Source organism: Physcomitrium patens, chromosome 16 (genome assembly GCF_059467195.1).
Source record: "Physcomitrium patens ecotype Gransden chromosome 16, ASM5946719v1, whole genome shotgun sequence".
Lineage (NCBI taxonomy): Eukaryota > Viridiplantae > Streptophyta > Bryopsida > Funariales > Funariaceae > Physcomitrium > Physcomitrium patens.
The window spans coordinates 4,871,359-4,891,348 of record NC_143425.1 but is presented as its reverse complement, the minus strand read 5'-3'; the positions used below and the strand labels follow the sequence as shown (position 1 = coordinate 4,891,348).

Sequence of the window (19,990 nt, the reverse complement as noted above, 5' to 3'; positions counted from 1 at the left end):
ATTCTATAAAATCTTTTGTGTCAATAAAGTTGCAAAAAAGAAATATGAAGAAGACAAGCTGAAATATTATTTAGGTGAGAATATCTTAAAATTATAAAAAAAATCTTAGAAATGTTTTGTGGCAAGACCAGTTGGATAACACAACCAATTTTCCAAAACAGTTGAAAGAAAAGAAGGTAGTTGGATAAGAATCATATACAAGATTAAAGTAACAATAGGCCCTTGATAAATATTCAAAACCTTTTTTTTCGGCCTCTAAGAAAGAAATGAGGCATCTCAAATAAATATCATATACATATGTATTTATTCCAAGAATTATCAATATGAATAGATAGAAGTAGATAAAAGTAGATTTATTTTATAATATCTTCTAAAGAAGCTTCATAGACATTGCTTTGACTTTATACTTGTTTGTAGTTAATTGGTAGGCTAGAAATTTGATCAACAAATTAGCCACATATCACACATGTTAATAGCTTGTGGAAAAAGCTAATTGTGTGGCCTACATATAGATAACTTATCTTGCAAATTAAAACATGTATCTACCAAAGTCAACACATGTTGGAAGTCCTATAGAATATTGTTACATAGCTCCTAGTTAGAGAGTATATATAGAAGTAAGATTGAAGCCTTCTTCACTCTTTTCAATGTCTTTTTAATCTTTAGTCATGTTTTAAGACTTTTTAGTCTTCTTGTCTTTAGCAATAGCCATTCTAATTCAATATATTATCATCTTTGAATGATTTTTTTGTCTTTTTAAGCAATAAAAAAATATATTGATGATTTCTTTTTTAGAAATTCATATCTTTGATAATTTGATAATAATATTAATTTATTATTCTTATCTTGTTTTAAAAGTGAATAAATTATCTCACTTCTATTTTTATATTTCATAAGTCACATATTATCTATATTTAAATAAATTATTTAATTTTTTAATATTATTTTTTTTCTTAAAGAGAGTGAATTATTTTCTTCTAATTTAACCTTTTGAATTTGTTTGAATTATTTATGGAAGGAAAGATTATGAATGCTAGTCTTAATAGAAGTGAAAGTAGATTTGTAACTATTGTAGATCTTCACAAGTTTATCAATACTCTAATAGTAGAATTTTCACATATTTTTAATGTGAATCATGGCGGTACTATTCCTATTTATATAAAAGAAGTCCAGAGTCTATGCAAAGAAGTAGTATAATTGAAAGAAGTAAGTAAATCACCTTCACAACCAAATTTAATAAGTCTTGCTTCTACAAGCATAAGAAAGACAAAGAATAATATACCCAAAAAGTTGGATAGAACAAGATTAAAATTTTAAAGATTTCTACAACAAATTAAACTCTATTTAAAGTTGCATTCTTTTCAATACCTTAATGGATTTACTCAAGTTTGATTCATAGGCACACTTCCATTAAGAAGTGTTTGCTCTTGATTTGTACTTTTGAAAGAAAAAAAATTAAAATTATTCTATAATTTGAATTCATTTTTGAAAGTATTTATGGCTATATTTGGAAAAAATAATTGAAAAAGGATAGTAGAAATTAATTTCATATTGCTATGATAAAGATTATGTTTAGCCACGATATATGCTGCTAAATTCCAAAATCTTGCTTGGAATGTAGAATAGAATGACAAAGCCTTTATAAATCAATTTTAATATAAGTTAAAAAATAATATCATATATTTATTGTTGATAATGCTAAAATTAGATTTATTAAAGCAATTTATTGCTCAAGCCATTACATGTGATAATTAATTCTTTGAAATATGCCAAAAACAAGGATTTGATTGGAGAAGTACAAGTCAAGCTACAGCAACATCACCTAAGTTTTTGGAAGCTTACTCATCTAAATTAGAGCCTATGCAAATTGACATGGTACATCTTAAACCTCTTATTGAGTAAAAAAAGACTCATCATTATCAATAAGGTTTGCACTTATATTGTAGAGAACCCAAGTACATTGCTTAACATTGCCCAAAGAAGCAACTCAATTACAAAATGAGGAACATGGTTGCCAAAGAAGACAATGTGTCAAAAAATAAGTTTCTCTAGCTACAATAGAGACCGTGTAGCTAAAATCTTATATAATCTCTAATAAAGATCTTATTCTCTTCTTAGATCCTTCATCTTCTTTTTTAATAGAATTTTATTTAGGACCAAAAAATCACAAAGTCTTAGCCTTCATAGATTCAAGAGTCTCATCCTATTTTATAAATATAGACTTTTTAAAATAACAAGATATGTTTTTAGTTAAGAAAATCAAATTTGTATATGTAGGAGTAATAGATGGCTGTTTGTTGTCTTTTAGACATATTACATATTAAAATATTCTTTTAAAAGTAACAATTAATCGTCATGATAATTTAATAATATTTAATGTAATTAGCTTTCTTTTTAATTCAATTATTTTAGGATTATTGTAGCTAAAAAGATATAATCCTTAGATAGATTGGATTTTTTGTAACTTTGATTTTTTCTATAGTTTAACTTAAGATTCTACTAGGCAAGTAGAAATCTATAAGATCAATACATCCAAACCATTATTGATAGGTATAAAAGCTTTCATGCATGTTGCAAAAGAAGGTCAATTTTTGATATATATGCCACACTTATTGTTGATGGAAAAAAGATTTTAAGTAGCATTACAAGTCAATATCAAGATTATCAAGACATCTTTGAAAAAAAAATATAAATATTTTTTCAAAGTATTGTCCTTATGATTATTCCATTAATCTTCAAAAAAAAGCTCAATTATCATTTGAACCAATTTATAGCCTATCACAAAATAAGTTGGTTGCATTTAGGGAGTATATTGATGAAATTTTAATTGAGAATTTCATATGTCATTTTAAATCTCCAACATAGATTCCTATCTTATTTTTGAAGAAAAAAGACAAATGTGTGCAAATGTGTGTAGACTATCAAGGACTCAACAAGATCACCATTAAAAATACATATCCTCTATTTTTGATTTTAAGACTTTTTGATCAATTGAATCAAGCAAAGATCTATATAAAAATAAATCTACTAAAAGCATACAATCTAATACGCATTAAAGAAGGAGATGAATGAAAAATTACATTTTGAATCAAGTATGGATATTTTGAATATAATGTCATGCCATTTGGATTTACAAATATACTAGAAACTTTTCTATATCTAATGAATGATGTCTTTTGTGAATTTTTTTAATGATTTTATTGTTTGTTATTTAAGAAACATCTTAATTTATTCAAAAGATACAAAAGAGCATAAAGTTTGTATTTTTTGTATTTTATAAAAAATAATAAATACATTATTATATTCCAAGATAAAAAAGTGTGTATTTCACATTACTCAAATTGACTTCTTAAGATACATTATTTCAAATGATAGTCTTATAATAGATTCTAAGAAGGTTTAGACTATCATGGATTAAAAGATCTCAAAAATAGTCAAAGATATGCAATGTTTTTTAAAATTTGTCAATTATTATTGGATCTTCATTAAGATTTTTTTTCAAGTAGCAACTTTGTTTATATATTTCACATATAAAGTCAAATTTCAGTAGAGCAATAAAATTGAAGTATTTTTTAAAGCCTTGAAGACAAAAATTATTTTTGTATCAATCTTTATATTACATTAATTTTTTAAGGTATTCTTTATAGAAATAGACACATTAGACTTTGCTATGAGTACCATTTAATTACAAATGGGAGTAGATAATAAGCTCCACCCAGTAGTCTTTTATTCTAAAAGAATTTCAACATTCAAGATTAATTATGATATCTTCAATAAAGAGCTTCTTGTAATTATGGATTTATTTGAAGAATAGCATCATTATCTAAAAGTTACCTTAACTCTAGTCATTATATATATGGATCAGAAGAACCTCAAGTACTTCATATTGGCATGTATTTTAAATTTTTTTCAAGCCTGTTAGAATATGTTTTTATTAAGATTTGATTTCAAGATCACATATCAACTTGGAAAACAAAAAAGTTTGTTAGTTTTTCTTTTCAGACATTTTTATCTTGTACCAAAAGAAAAAAATACATCTTTTAATTAACAAAGAATAATTTTTTTGAAGCTAAAGCATTTTCATCTTCAAGCAATAAAATCAACATTCTCAATCTTTGTCAAACAAATCCAATGAAGTGTGTCCTCTAATCCACTTATTCATGATATCATGAAAACTTATTTTAAGTTTTATAATACTTTCAAGTTTAAATTCAAGAATAATCTATTCTATTTTAAATGTAACTTATATATTTTAAAAATAAAAGTATATTTACATATTTTTTAGGTATATCATAACTTTCTAATGGTAGGATATTTTGGATACAACAAGACTTTGGAGCTAATATTGAGATATTTTTAGTGGTATCAAATGTAAAAGGTTGTAAAAGACTTTGTACAATCATGTCACATTTGTTTAAGATAAAAAATTCCCTGTCATCAACTTTGTAGATTTTTTCAACCATTATCTATTCCAGAATAATCATAGTCTTTTGTTTCTATGGATTTAATCACACATCTTTTAATTCCAAGTTTGTATAATTTTAAATTTGTAATCATAGAATTATTTTATCAAAATGGTATATTTTTTACTATGTACAAAATCTATCACAAGTGAAAAAATGGCTAATTTTTTTTTTAATAATATCTATCACTATCATAGATTATCTAAAGATTTTATGTTGGATAAGTTGACTTACTTTGTATCAAGATTTTGGTGAATCTTTTTCAATATTTTAAAGATAAATATAAAGCTCTCTTCGACTTTTCATCCTCAAGCAAATAGACAAAAAAAATGAATTAATTAAGTTTTGGAGCAATATTTTACATATACCATCAACTATCATGAAGATGATTGAATAATTATTTTTCTATTGGTAGAATTTGTGTATAATAATTTGATACATTCTTCTATATAATAATTTTTTTTTGCCAATTATGGTTATTATCCATGACTTGATATTTTTGATTTTTTTAAAAGTTGATAATCCTATGATAAAAGACTTGGCAATTTTTTTGTCAAAATTACATGCAACAATGAAGGTGTAGTTAAAAGAACCTCAAAAACAACAAAAAATCAATGCAAATACCTATAGCAAGGAACAACCACAATTCATCGTAGATAACAAGATATGGCTATTTTGTCATAATATCAAGACTACTTGTCTTTGTGACAAGTTGAATTATTGTAGGCGTGAAGTTTTTTTTATTTGTGAGCAATTCAATCTTGTTGCTTATTAATTGCATCTATTAAAGTCTATGAAGATTCATCTCATATTCTACATGTTTTTCTTGAATCATATAAGATAATAAATATCTCAAAAAAAAGACAAATATCATTCATTCTTTAGAAATAGATAATAATTAAGAATTTAATGTAGAAGAATTCTTAGATTCAAAGTGGTACCAAAATAGATTGAAATATCTTATTTACTAGTACGGATATGATATTAGTGAATATACATGAGAGCCAATAAAAAATCTTACAAATGTAGCAAAGAGAGGTGAGGTTTTTCATTGACAACATCTATCAAAATCAAAATGAATAATTGCAAGACCTATGCTAGATGATGACTGCCCCTTGTTGAAATCATACTTAGAAGGAAAGATAATGTCATAAACATACATATTTATTTCAATAATTACTTATATGATTAGATAGAAGCTGATAAAAATAGATTTATTTTATAATATCTTTCAAAAAAGTTTTTTACAAACTTTATAGATGCTACTTTGATTTTATATATATTTATAATTAATTAATAGGCTAAAAATTTGATCAATAAGTTAGCCATTTGTTATACATGTTAATAGCTTACAGAACAAACTAACTATATGGTCCACATATAGATAACTTGCCTTGTAAATTAAAACATGTATTTAGCAAAGTCAATACCTATTGGAGGTCCTATAGAACATTACCACATACCTCTTAGTTAGAAAGTATATATAGAGATAAGAGTGAAGCCTTCTTCATTATTTTCAATACCTTTTTATTTCTTAATCTTATTTTAAGACTTTTTAGTCTTCTTATCTTTAGCAATAGCTATTCTAATTTAATATATTATTATCTTTGAGTGATTTTCTAGTATTTTTAAGTGATGCAAGAGTATATTGAGTATTTCTTTCTTAAAGATTTATATCTTTGACAATAAACAAGTTAAAAAATGACACCAGACAAATATAGAGTCAGTTAAAGCTAATACCATTTAAATACTATTTATTTTATAATTTTTTGTATAGGATCTAGCTTACATATAACATGATGCACGATACAGCTTAGTAGACTCTTGCAAGAATTAATGATAGATTAATTCTAAAAAAAAGAAGCTAAATTAAACCATCTTTTTTTTTTTACAAAAATTTCAACAATCCTAAAGAAAATAAAAGAAATTAATTTTTTTGGATTGGGTAGTATAATTCTTGAATTTTATATAATTTTTTGAGATATCATGGAGTCAAATTTTTAAGTATGGTTCAAGAAAGGATTGACATTCAAAAGTTTCCATTTGATGTCATGCAAGGACTAATTGTCTTATTACATAAAGATAAACTAAGGCAAGACTTTACAAATTGGAGACTTATAACACTTCTAAACATTAGAAATAAAAAAATATATAAAAATAATACAAATGAGACTTCAACCAATTTTGATGAATATTATTGGTATGGATCAATAAGCCTTTTTATTTAATTATTTTATCTTAAATAATTTATTTTCAATATATGAAACCATGATAAGGGTTGAAAAATCAAAGCAATCATTTTTTTATTTTTAAACTAGAATTTTTTAAAGAATTTTATATAGTTGATTAGATTTATTTTTTTATTTTTATTTTTTTCTTGCAATAGAAAAACTTGAACTATCAAGGGAATTTAATCATATGATCAATTTATTATTTAATAGTACAAAGGAAAATATAAAGATTAATAGATTACTTTCTAAGCCTTTTAGAATTGAAAGAGGAATAAGATAAGGTTGTATTCTTGCTCTTTATTTATTCCTTATAGTAATAGAATTCATTAATACAATGGTAGTAAATAAAGCTTGGTTGGAATTAATAAAAGTATCTAACTATCTATAGACTAAAAACAACAAAAGATGGTTGAATATGCTCACAACACTTTTCTAACTCTAAGGGGTGAAGAATACAATGTGAGACAAACAATTTACATACTTCAAACATTTTTTTATGAAATTATGACTTATCCTAAATTAAAATAAGTCTAACAGTCATTGAAAAAACAAAGTTTTACTTGAAAGACCAAGTTGGATTGATGAGCTATGTATGATATGGGTGGATGGAAATACTGCAATCAAATTATTGGGAGTACCATTTGAATTATCTTTAACTTTAAAAGACTTTGATTCCTTCTTACAAAAAATAAAAAATGAATAAATTAACTATTGGTGTTCTACAATAATAAATGCAATAAAAGAGGAGTAATTATTAATAATATATTATTATCAACTATATTCTATTTTATTTCTTTATAGAGAAGAACAATAAAAGGCTTACTAAGTATTAAGGCTTCATTTAGAAATTATCTTATGAGGAGATTTATCCATCAAGCTTAAATTTAAATAACATAAATATAATGCTATCAAGTATATCATAAAAGAAGGATTAATTTTATTAATTTGGTAGATGCAGTGATAATATTATTAAGAAAATGGATTATAAAAGCTATGGAACCATTGGATTTTAACTTATATTTGATGTTAAGAAGTTATCTTAATAAGTTCCAACTATATGCTAAGAAAAAATGACAATCTAATCTTGAATTTTTCACTCTTAGGAAGAATCAAAGCACAAAAAAATTAAAAGTATTGAATAAGATTGGGTTGGCTTGGAAGAACCTTCTTGAAGTGGCATATCTCCCTCTTATATGTCAAGAAGAATGAGAGAACTACAATATATGGCATGATCCAATATTGATCAATATTGAGCCTAATATTTCAAAAAAATGAATAATGAAACTTCATAAATACTTGCTTAAAAAAATTATGGATATATTTTAAAATAGTAACTTTCTTACTTTTGAAGAAGGAAAAAATTGGTTTGATATTGACCAAGAAGAGGAAGGAATATGGACAAACCTGACTAATAGGATAGTCCAATAGATGATGCAAATACTATCGAAGCTAATATAGGAATTAAAGGAGGGAGAGTGGATGAATATCTTTGCACATGAAGCCTTCCTAAGGCTAACTTTGTATTGCAAGGCTGGAGAAGAGAGAGACAGAAGCACATATTTCCAAGGCTCTCTCAAGAAGGTCAAAATTTTAAGAAGACAAGTATCTTATGTTTCATTTGAACATTGGGATTTATATTGATTGATTGTGTAGTTGCAAATTAAAAATACTTGTTGGTAAAACTATAAAGTATTATTTTTCATGAATTGGAAAAGAATATTCATATTGGCGTAGTAATTATTTCAAAATTTAACATACATACATACATACATTTGTCACAATAGACAATAATATAGTTATAATGTACTGTGTTGCTTTGATTCAATTTCATTGGAGCTCATATTCAAAAACCCCCGCCCACCACCATGCAAAGTACACTAATCCACTTCCAACGGCGTACTTCCAAAATAATTGACGTTTTTGTTTTCCCATGGTACACTAACTTACACACCCGCCACCATCACCTTACAAAAGTCCTATTAGTCATGCTTTCGAGACCTACAGATATACACAAATCTAAAGGTACCATCAACAAGGACTCGAGGGATATTATAACTCTCCCCAGAGTACATGAGACCTTGAAAGGGGATCTATTACTGAGGTATAGAGAGTACCAAGCTTTCAGCGACACCACAATCTTGAGGCTGGATGAGAAGTTTTCGTCCTATCGTGGACAGAAAAGCGGATAGAACCCACCAGTTTGGAAGCTATCAGCACAAAGCTATAAACAAGGGGAAGATGAAGGTGCAAAAGGTGGCAGAATCGAAAGTGGATAGGAGTGTATTGTCAAGGGCGAGAGGGAATGAGTAAAGAAGCGTTGCGAAAGAGGAGTGCATAATGCAATGCCAGTCTATCCGTGGATATAGAGCGCAACGCAGGCCACAGAATCATGGACCTGTCAGAGAATCCGAGTTGGCACCACGATGTGGCACAGTGTGGAGCACGAGCGGGTCTGTGGAAGAGGCAACGCCGGGCCCGATGTTACGGGTAACCACGTATGTGACTGGATTTCATATCTGGTGGTAAGATATACCCGGTTGAAAAGCCACCCACCTCCCTACTCCGCGGCGCCGCATTGTCTAGCTTTTTCCTGCACCCATTCCTTGCTTTCATTTCCCCCCTGTCGGTGGCAAATTGAAGCTGGCTTGTTGGCAGTGACTCACATTTCTAGCTCACTGGTGATGCTATTGATTGGCAGGGGTAAGAAGTGAATCACATCGGACTTTTTCTCCAATGAGTCCTGGAAGGTCCGTGACTAGTTGCTGCAGTCATCGCTTGTGGAGGAGGTTGATAGGTGGCACTGGTTTTGAGCTGAATAATGATGTGGTTGGTGTCCTCCTGAATGTTTTAGTTTTAGTACATCGCTGTGTGTTATCTCCATCTTGTGCCTCTTCAGTTTGTTTCACTTGATGCCCTCAATTGGTTTGTGTGATCAGAAGATTGTTCTCATAATGGGTCTCATGAGTATGTGTAGGGTTCAGGGTTTAGAGCTCATGTGTCAAATCGATAGGTCGGTGGTAGACTACATGAGATTTGTAATATGTAACTCTATGTAGAATATCGTTTTCGTTTGGACTCGTTTCAGTAATCTGGAAAATCTTTAAAGATGAAGGCGCATGACTGACTGTGTGTCTGAATAACGAGTCATAAAAGGAAGAACGAAAACTAAGTATGCTTTGCATGGTCTAGTGTCGGTTTACATGTGCCGGGGTTGTAGTATATATATCCAAGTGTTTGCAAATGTAGATATATATGAAAGGAAACGATTCTTCACAGACAGGCTAAATCCTCTTACCATGACAAATGCGTATACTCTTTTATATGAATCTGGTTTTGACTGCTACCTTCATACGAACCTATTCCTCACTATTGAACCTGAACAAGACCTACACTCTTGTTCTTGAGGCCACATGGCTGTGACTCTTTTGATAGGTTTGTTCTATTTGGCCAAAGATGGAGCTCCATTAAGAGGGTTCATGGTAGAGTTGCAAGGGTGTACGATTCCATGGTTAGCACCTGCAGATTTCCGTGGCTTAACGTGTGGTGAGAAAGCATGGATGTCACATCATCCGTTAATTCCACTCAACCATGACAGCGTTCTCATCTTTACAAGGCACTCGAGAAGCTACCCAAAAATATCTTGCATAACTTTATTGCAACCCCGACTGCTTTGCAAAGGAACATCGCAAAGAAAACCTACTGCAAACCTTCACATGTATGGTCGTCCTCGCTTCCATCTCCAGCTACGCTTGCATCTCCGTCCTCACTGACATCTGCAGCTTCACGGAATCTCGATACTGATCTTGATGTCCTACCCTCAGTTATATGTTATAATATTTTGTATCCTTTTCGGCTTCACATACTCATCTCCTGTACCAGGTTTTAGCTCATGTGTGTATATATATATATATATATATGTGTGTGTGTGTGTGTGTGTGTATACATTTTTAGACTGCTTATTATTTTGATCAATACCAAAAGGCTCGCTTCCCCAACTTGGACATTTGTAGAGGAGGTCGTAGCATCCTTCAGGAAAAGATCCCAATCTTCTCAGAGACCGAACGATTATGAATGCCACAGAAAATACTTGCACATCACGATGTAGTTCGAGATCAACACGCTTAACTCATCTCTTATTTGCCCCACTGGTTTGAGAATTGACAATATTGCTATCTCTACATAACAACGACAAGTGAAAGATCGAAGATTCTAGATCGAGCATGGGTAAAGCTAATGGGTGCCCAATACCTCGTGAAATCTCTCCATGTCACACCTCTGGACCAGCACAGGCAGCGACCAGTTCATACTCAATGCCGTTGGGAACGAAAGTCTTTCAAATCGCAATCTGGGGCACATCAGTAAGTCCGTTTGAATTGCCACATTAAACTTGTGATCACACGCGAGACGAGTTATGTTGACCAACATCCATCACCAAAACCAGCACTCCAAGCTTGCGAACTGATTGCACGTTCTTATGTCTTTCTATTTAAAAAGTTATCTGCTTTTCAGGTCTACAGTTAGAAAATTTACTTTTGTAACCTGCACAGTTGGACCACATTCACATGAACTTCAATACCAGTATGCTGCAAGCCCAGTCCTAAACCGTGGTGGCAACAAGTAAGAGGCATAACCACCTATTTTTAGACTTAATGGTTAATTCTAAGAAATGATATTTTATAATAAGTTTTTCATCTATTTTTCTAGTTTAGAGGTTTTTTAAATTTTCAATTAATAAGAGTTAGTTAATAAATACTTAAATTAATGAATAAACTACAAAAAAATACAAAATTTAAAACATTACTATCATTATAATTATTATTTGCTTGATTATTTTTATGGTATCTTGATGTAGATAAGAGTTGAAGCAACTGATAGTATCATAGTTAGATAGAACTTAAATTCACTATTATTATTATTATTATTATTAGTTAATAATTATACAAAACTATTTGTGTTGATAAAAAAAATAAGATTATAACTTAGAACTTGTAGTCCATATTTTTTTGAGTATTGTTAATGCTGCCATAGTTTTTGCTACTACCACTACAATCTTCCAATCTCATGCATGCCATCTTTGTTCAATATCTTTCAAACCATTTAGTTGAACATTTAGTTAAACTATTGAAGAAATATTTTAAGTAGATGGTGGATTGTGGTGGTAGTAGCAAAAATTGGAGTAGCATTTGCAATATACTTAAAAAAAAATAGATTAATTAGGTAATAATATTATTCTTAAATTATTCTATAATAAGATTAAATTAATAAATTTAATAAGGTGGTTAGAACAATAAGATAATTGCTTATATTTTAGAATAAAATTATTTTTAGATGGCCTATTATTTGTAATTAAAATACATGCTTGTATTGTAGTTTTAAATTTTAATTGTACTGTATTTTTTTAAATATATATGTAATTGGTATTTTAAAATTAAATTTGATTGGATATTGATAATAGTATATAATAAGAAAAAATAAAATGAGATTAAAATATTTCATGTATATACAATACAATTTAATATTTGATGTGTAGTAGAATTTTAAATAAGTTTTATCCCATTTGAAAATTTAATATTTATTACTACATTTTATGTGTTATGTAGAATATGAAGAAAAAAAAAACCTTTTGATTACATTGAAGAGTTACAATTAAGATTCACAATAAGAAACAAGAAACTGTTTTGCATATACCAAAGGTTGCACTTACAATACACCTCTTTCATTGATTTGAATTTGCGAATCTTTTGAGTTGAACTTAGCGAGCTGAAATGGATGTGAGACACTTACGTGGGACATTCATGTGCACTATGGTCGACATTCAATTTTCAATATGATGTTTCATATTTTACGTCTTGTGATTTGTTCATTTGGTTCCAAAAAATCCTTCTGAACTATGGTAATTTCAATTGTTGCTATCTCATACCAGAGACCAATATTATCCTTGTTCTGGAGCACATGAGATTCATAGACTGTGAATTGAGGTTTGATGTTAGTCCCACCAAATCAACACCATAGAAGTGATCCTTCCACTGGTTCTTCTTAACATGGACAGTTCAACTCTTTGGAAAATCCAATTAAGAACTCCAGCTCCAATGACGCAGTTCATGGGTACCACGCTTGCTATGATCGTGTTTGTTCACTGTCCAACTCCAAATAACATGAACTCACGGGTTATTGTGGTACATTCACCACCCAGGTTTGAAGCAGATCTCAGATCCACCAGCGATGCTAACGGACTCATCCATTGCAGACGGATGAGAAGGTAACAATTCAGAGCTGCAAAGACAATTGAGTACATTTAGGTTGAAGAAAAGCCTCAGAGAACCACTTCATACCAAGTACTGATTGTGAAGAGAGAGGCTGCACAACGATGCTGCCTTGGTAATTGGCCGAACCTTCCCTCGACCGATAGTCGAGACCAATTTTAAAGTCGAACCATTTCTTCAAAATTTTGTGTACTGGCAGGGTGTCATGCAAACCCACATTGTAACAGGATTAAAGCCTACCTGCTTCATCTCGCGCAGCTTGAGCCTCTTCACATACTGTCTGCTTGGGAGAGCCACAGCAAAAATTGTGCCACAACTTCATAGATCCCTTGATGAAAAGGCTTCACCCACCTCTCAGATGCTCTCATAGTAGATCCCAAACCCACCCCACCCAATCAACGGTTTCAAAGAGCCCTTGAAGCTTGCAGAAAAGGAGGCATAATAAAATCCTTCCCTAACGTCCACAAGTCTTTGGACAGTCAATGAGACGGAAATAAAAGGTAATAGAACTGCCATTCCAGAAGCACACGTGTGACTCCTCTGCACTCATAAGATTCAGGAGGACAAACCCTGATTTAGCAGATGTGTCCAAAATTCCAGCTTCAATTCCTTTCAAAAGTTCTGTACAATCTTTCTGGTTTATGGTGATACACATCACCAAAAAAAATCCGCATATCAACATTTTTCTCATAATGTCTTGCATTTTCAAGTAAGCCTTCTGCTTTCAACATCTCCCGACTTGCTACGAGATATAGTGTTTGCATGTTGGGCAGCAAGTGGACTGCAGCAGCCATTGACGTATACAAGCAAGATGAAAGGAATGAACGCATGGTAGCACCATCACTTCCTCACCTTCTACCATCTCCGACAAGCACACAATACAGATATCTCCAGCACTCCGAGAAACGGTGTGTGTAGGCAGATTTGCAATTGTTGACTCTGGGACTCCGACGTTCACTGCTCCAGACGAGAACTCGTGAGTTGGTTCGCAGGTTAGAATTTTAGATGACCTCACCGAGACGCACTCAATTTATCGAGTAACTGACATTCCTTTTCGAAGGTGATATTCTAATAAGGTAGTGCTGCATTAACTACTCCAGCCTCTTCGTCGGTTGAGCCAAACTAAGAAGGGAGGAAGCAGAAAATAACACGTTAAAATAATAATAGTATTAACCCAGTCGTTGATCAAACCATATGGAAAAACTATGCTTTTCCAACAATTCGAATATTTTACATAAAATAACTTTCAGGGTGTAGTAAGATCACCTCGACCAATGCTGCCTTCAAGTTCAACCAACTCTTCGTAAGAGAGATTGGTGTTCATGTGCCGGCTAAACTCTTGCCATAACTGTTCTAATTCAAGCTCAGGTTCATTGTCACTCTGAAGGTATCTCATCATGCGCCGTGCCCGACGCCTGTCTTGAGTCACTAAACCTCTGCTTCCTACCTTCTGCAAGTGTACCACGCCCCGAGGGACAAGTCCCACTGCAATGCCCATCCAAATTTGCATATTGAGACACCGCCTAAGGATAGAATGCTCCAACAAACATTGAATACAAGACCCTACCTCTTCGGCGATGATGAAAGATGTACCTTCTTGTAAAGTCAAAGTCAAAGCTTCTCCTTCAAAAAACTGAGATCCTGGAATTGGAAGTGTCTACAAGAATACGGAGGGAGTTTCAAATTAATTGCAAACATTGCCATCTTAATAGAGAACATAAATCGCCTGAATAGTACCAAACAAACAAATAAATAGTTGAGTGTAACCAAATTCTTTCTGCCAAAGGTGTTGCCACACTTACATATTGACTTAAAAATCGAGTAAGATAGCATGAAGAGACCTACACACATGAACTGATTAGAGAAAATAGAAGGGGCAGGAATTTGGGATCATGTATTGATACATACAAGGCCATATTCAGCTACTGAAAACCTCCCTGGAATAGCAAATTCGCAAACCGATTGCAGAGTGGTGTCTGTATGAGCACACAAAAAACTCAATAAACCCCACATAATACTGTACTAGAGTCAGAATTGATTACGATCTAGAAGGTTCAGCCAATATCCCACAGGAAGAAATGATCATTCACCCCTTACATGCAGGAAATGTGTGCCGTAGTACGCTCCCATCTTCCAACCATATTCTTAACTCACTAATTGACGGGCTTCCATTACCAGGGGATCCTCCATGCCACCTTGCGAGCGGCGATGTTTCTTGAACTTCCCCTCTCCGAACAACACGATCTATTGCATTTCCACTACAATTTTGCAGACAAAGGAACAAGTGATTTAGTAGTTTTCAAATAACAAAACAAAAACAAACAAACAAACAAACAAACAAACAAACAAACAAACAAAACAAAACAAAAGCATAAAACAAACTGTGAGGAGCAATGCACAGAATGAAGTTGACCGTTCAAACTATTGTTCACAATAATATGCATGAACCTCTACCTGGGACCCTAAGGTTGGAATAGAGATGAAATATAAATACTACGTTTCTAGAACAAGCACGCACAAATACAAGATAATCAATACCACTTCAGTAATGCTATCCTTACCAAGGTGAAACAAGCATCTACCTTGCAAAAATAGATGTGGGATTTCCTCCCGCGGAGATATCATTTGATAATTCCCCAATGCGTTGCAACTTTTCTGGCCGTGATGAAGAAAATGGCAGAGGCAAGCGCGCTCGAGAGGCCCGTCCTCTAAAGCCAACAAAATTGTTTCGTAAATTCTGCACCCGCAATTCAGTTGGCTGACTAGGACCACAATCTGCTACTTGCTTGCCTTTAGAATCTCGATCCCTGGGCGCAAATCTTGTTTCACCATCGCCGGTCCTTGCAGACACTGGCGGTACATCTGAAGGTGTAGAAAAATAACCTCCAAGTTCTCCTTCATCCGGTATGAAACCCTCACGAAACATTTGGGCTGCTTCAGTCATTCTTTTTGCCGCTGCTTGTAGAGCCAACTCACGATGCCGAACACGCTCTCCATCCACCTCCAGACTTCTCTCCTCCCCAGTACAGGCTACAGAAGTGGAAGTAGCTTCCACAGAAGGTGTAACTATTGGTGCTAGCACGGTTGCCGCCGCAATACCAGTATCTAAAGTTTCACTAGTTTCTCTTTCAGACTCTTGTTTACTACTAAAACTGTCAAGAGTGGCTTTGAGTTGCTGTTCACGCTTTGTCACGTCCTCAACATATTGAGAAAAATCGTTATCTCGTAAGGGTTGAGAAGCAGACACATGCGCATGTCTGGAATGTACACTCTCTCCAAGAGGTTCACTAATTTCATGAGGATTGATAACGTTCTCTGACGTTGAAGAGTTTGGTTTAATTAGGAACTGTGCAGTAAGGATTCCTCGAGGAAAAAGATTTGCATCGCACAATGTTGTCGCCATCGATGCTTCTGCGCTCACCCAACCAGCAACCACCATAACAATATCATCCCAAAATCAGCTGCTAGCAATTGCGTTGCAATAAGACCTGATCCTCTCGATCCGTCAAGGTCGCAGTGGCTAAAAGCTACAATCAAAGGAATGCCTTGGGCGGATTCGAACCTGTATCAAACACTTCTCGAGGGAAAGGAATCAAAAAGTACAGATTTCTAGCGGTAAGGTTGAGAGGAGCGGTTGCGCTTGAAGTGGGATCAGCATATCTCGATGTCTTTCCAGTCCTTTTAGAAGCCCTGTGAAGACCACAGAGAAACCGACCAAATGTCACTAGATAAACATTTTCATGAGAGAACCTCAAAAAGTAGGGGATTAACATTCTGTTATGACTCTACAACGAGATACAAAAATCCTCTTTTGAAGTCAAGCTATTTTGTGCACGTCAAGGGGTTGAATGCACACAACTGAACATATCTATTAACAGGTCAAATCTTAGAGGTTCAAAGCCACCTAAAATATCATTGCTCCATTAAAAACCTCCTGAGCCATTGCCCTTTGTGCAGAGCACTTTGTGTTTGTAACCCAAGTTCTGGTAAGGAAATTAAATACAGACTCCAAAGAGCCATATTAACATTGCTTTGTTCTTCCAACACGAAACTAATTACCTTGTGTAAAGTCCAGGACAGAAATCCCACAAACCTGTCGGGAAATGGAAATGCAGCATTGGCACTCGACCGAGGTGTCCTCGACTGACGGTTAGTCACCAGTGATGATGGCCTTTCCACTGGTTGTCGCAGTTGCTGGGTCTGCAACTCGTTCAGAACAAAATCTCGTACCTCCTTGAGAGTGGAACCTGACATCCACAGTCATCAACACCATGGTCATGCCTGAGAATCTATTCTTGCAGAGTAATGATTGCGCACCTTCAGAACTGCACCTAATAATTAACATTTCCTGCAAATAGTTTGTGACTTCACCAGGAAACTGCTTTGGTTCTGATTGACTGATAATACACAGACTATCCGAATTCACTTATGGAAGGCCTTCTACAATTATGTGGCACTAGTTACCTGCACTAAAAGTCCCTGTCATGGTTGGATACCCTGGGCAACGAATATGAAGCTCTACAGGAGCCGCACGCTGGTCAGCACGGGAACTTGAGCCAGAAGCAAACGCTGGTGCAACAGCAACCTGGCTGCGCCTACGACCATTGGCTTTGCCTTCCACCGCATGCTTCCGAGCTCTACTTTTCTCCGAGTCTTCATCCTGAACCTGAAAAGGTACGGAAGTTAAATTGTGATGGAAGCGAAATGGCGACGGCTTAAGAAAATTCCTGCAGAATGCTCTTTTATAATCATCATTCCCATATCTCCATAGTCAACATTCAAGTCAACAAGCAGCAACACCGCTGAGGTTATCTTGACTGAGATTCGAAACACACCATATTTAAGAATAGGATCGGCAGGATTGAGGGAAGGAACAACACCAAAATTTGACATAGGATTAATAATCTGATACATCCAGAATGAAGGCAACCAGAAGCAGACTTGTTGCGGCTTATATTACTGATCCAAGATAATTGAAAGTAGTAATGACCTTCAACCGTCTTCCCGAATAGGGCGAGGGAATTTGCCCAACACCGCCTGCATCCGGGACTACTGCGTCCAATCCTGCTGCTGGAGTTACGGGTTTCGGAGCAGTAGAAACAGCGGCTACACTCACAGGCTGACGTAGTGAAGGCAATAATGAGAACAACGTAGATGGACTCTCTGAAACAGCAGGAGGTGCACCTCCATCTGCTTGCCATTGCAACAACAATTCCACAGCCGGCTCAATCCCACTGCTACTACGCAGCGCTAGCTCACACCATTGTTTCGGAAAGCCCATTGCCTCCAACACATCCACCATATTTCCTACCAATTCTCGTCCGGCCTACACTTCTCCTGATGCCGGCACCAGATCCCGGTCACCCTCCGGCCTCAAATTCCTTTCCCTTCCTCACCCTCTCCAACCATCTGAATAGTCAAGACCCCATCTCCACAATTGGGCAGAAACCACGGTGGGATTCCTTCGGAAGGCAATCGGCGCCCCTAAACGACTTCCCACAACGCGATCTAATCTTACAACTATCTTCCGATACGATTCTCCCCAATCCCTGCAGCGGAAAGCATCGTAAACTAAACCCTAGCGCATGTTAGCTCCAAATTGACAAAGAAAAAGCGAAAGGGCGAAAAGAACCGAACCCAAGCGCCACCCAAACAAGCGTGAGGGTTTACAAAGCGCGCGGGTCCTTCTTGGTGAGTCGTCCACTCCGAAATCTTAAGAGGCGGTCACCGAAATACCCATCTTAACATGGTCGATCACCCCATTAGTAATTCGTTTCAACTCACTTGAAGTCCTACTAATAGACTAATATTCCCTCGCATTAATGGTGTAAAGGTCCCTGATGGCGCAAGTATCTTTTTTGTTGGCCATAGGTACAAATATGATTGAATCTTAATATTCTGAGAGTCTACGGTGAATCGTTCCGACTGCTTTATCATTTGGATAGCCTCAACTGGGGAATAGGTCAGTGACCCCATAACCAGAAACAGACCTGTTCTCGGCGGTGAGTGCTGACCCCCAATATCCACTCGTCTTCCGCAAGACTAATCTGGTCAGAGCGGCTCATTTACATGAAACCACTGAACTAATGAGCAGTGAGAGAGTTTCAGTGTCTCATGTTAATGAAGGTGATTGTTGTGGCTATGACGAGAGCTCAGTGAGCTGAAGCTTCACTCCATCCACGGCAATGGCGGTGACTGTGGGAGCGTGGATTGGCGGTGACTGTGGGAGCGTGTGGATAAGAGCACACAAACAGTGAGTATTCGGAGATAACAGCAGGTTGACAATGCTGTTGAATTGTACTCAACAGAATTATATTTTGTCTGAGTCAATTCATATCTAATCATAAAAGTCAATTTACTTCTTATTAGAGTTGCAATCTATTCTGGTCTAAGTATGATATAAAATGTTGTTTACCTCTTGACCTTGAAAGCCCTCATATACCCAACGTGCACAGGAATGAGATGGACCATACCTACATGCTTGACCCATACACTAACGCTGTCTTAATTATGACTGGGAACAGCTCAAATACAAGTTGGTGTCAAACCTAAATATGTTTCAAATACTGCACCCAATGACTTACACTAATGAATGTCAGGCATAGCCAAATACCAGAACTGCAGAGATTTAACAAATAGAAGGGCATGAGTTGATTTCTCGCTAATACAGTTGTATTTATTGATATCCTATGCAGGAGCATCTCTACTTCTGAAAGCATGTAACAAGGTAGAAGCTGTTTGTGATGTCTTCTTGAATGTAAACGCTATACTGCTGAAACAGAGGGAAGTGTCGCCACCTGAGAAAATATAAGAACGACATGTCAACGAGGCATATCAAAGGCATGTCAAATTGATGCTAGGAAATGGTCCAAAGGAACTTTAACCAGCCTCATGTTAGTTAATACAGAATCATCTCACAATTGGCCTGCGCTGTTGTACAAAAGAATAAGCGAACACATCAGTATCTTAACCAGAACCCTATGAGGAACTTTTCATCAAGTGAGCTAAATTTTTCTGGACAGAAAAATAACTT

The 19,990-nt window shown here is 34.4% G+C and overlaps 1 protein-coding gene and 2 long non-coding RNA genes across 6 annotated transcripts; 1 reads left to right on the top strand and 2 right to left on the bottom strand.

The window, feature by feature from the left end:
- Window positions 1-8,909: 8,909 nt before the first annotated feature.
- Window positions 8,910-9,549, top strand: LOC149987608 (uncharacterized). Its single transcript, XR_016506944.1, has 2 exons — window positions 8,910-9,216; window positions 9,393-9,549. It is a non-coding gene; the product is annotated as an uncharacterized LOC149987608 (long non-coding RNA).
- Window positions 9,550-12,689: 3,140 nt separating this feature from the next.
- Window positions 12,690-13,399, bottom strand: LOC149987607 (uncharacterized). Its single transcript, XR_016506943.1, has 2 exons — window positions 13,198-13,399; window positions 12,690-12,967 (listed from the first exon to the last, which is right to left on the bottom strand). It is a non-coding gene; the product is annotated as an uncharacterized LOC149987607 (long non-coding RNA).
- A 143-nt stretch (window positions 13,400-13,542) lies between these two features.
- On the bottom strand, window positions 13,543-18,868 carry LOC112293148 (uncharacterized). 4 transcript variants are annotated; one of them, XR_012219255.2, is made up of 10 exons: window positions 17,948-18,670; window positions 17,422-17,623; window positions 17,051-17,204; window positions 16,520-16,647; window positions 15,540-16,368; window positions 15,055-15,215; window positions 14,760-14,933; window positions 14,551-14,614; window positions 14,224-14,442; window positions 13,543-13,914 (listed from the first exon to the last, which is right to left on the bottom strand). XR_012219255.2 is itself a non-coding variant. In XM_024542292.3 (10 exons), the coding sequence occupies exons 1-10, from the start codon at window positions 18,257-18,259 to the stop codon at window positions 13,700-13,702; spliced, it is 2,352 nt and encodes a 783-aa protein (XP_024398060.1). In that variant the 5' UTR covers window positions 18,260-18,868; the 3' UTR covers window positions 13,543-13,699. The 4 variants fall into 4 exon arrangements, 2 of the variants coding, with proteins under 2 accessions (XP_024398060.1, XP_024398059.1); XM_024542292.3 differs by having other exon boundaries at window positions 14,866-14,933; window positions 17,948-18,868; XR_016506942.1 differs by having other exon boundaries at window positions 14,551-14,798.
- Window positions 18,869-19,990: the final 1,122 nt, after the last annotated feature.

Excerpts from the sequence above, each read along its gene's own strand:
- LOC112293148 (XM_024542291.3), bottom strand. The coding sequence starts at position 18,259 with ATGGTGGATGTGTTGGAGGCAATGGGCTTTCCGAAACAATGGTGTGAG. Across the intron at positions 17,205-17,421 it reads GACAGGGACTTTTAGTGCAG|GTTCCACTCTCAAGGAGGTA; the intron begins GTAACTAGTGCC and ends TGTGGATGTCAG. Across the intron at positions 16,369-16,519 it reads TCGAGAAGTGTTTGATACAG|AAGCATCGATGGCGACAACA; the intron begins GTTCGAATCCGC and ends GGGTGAGCGCAG.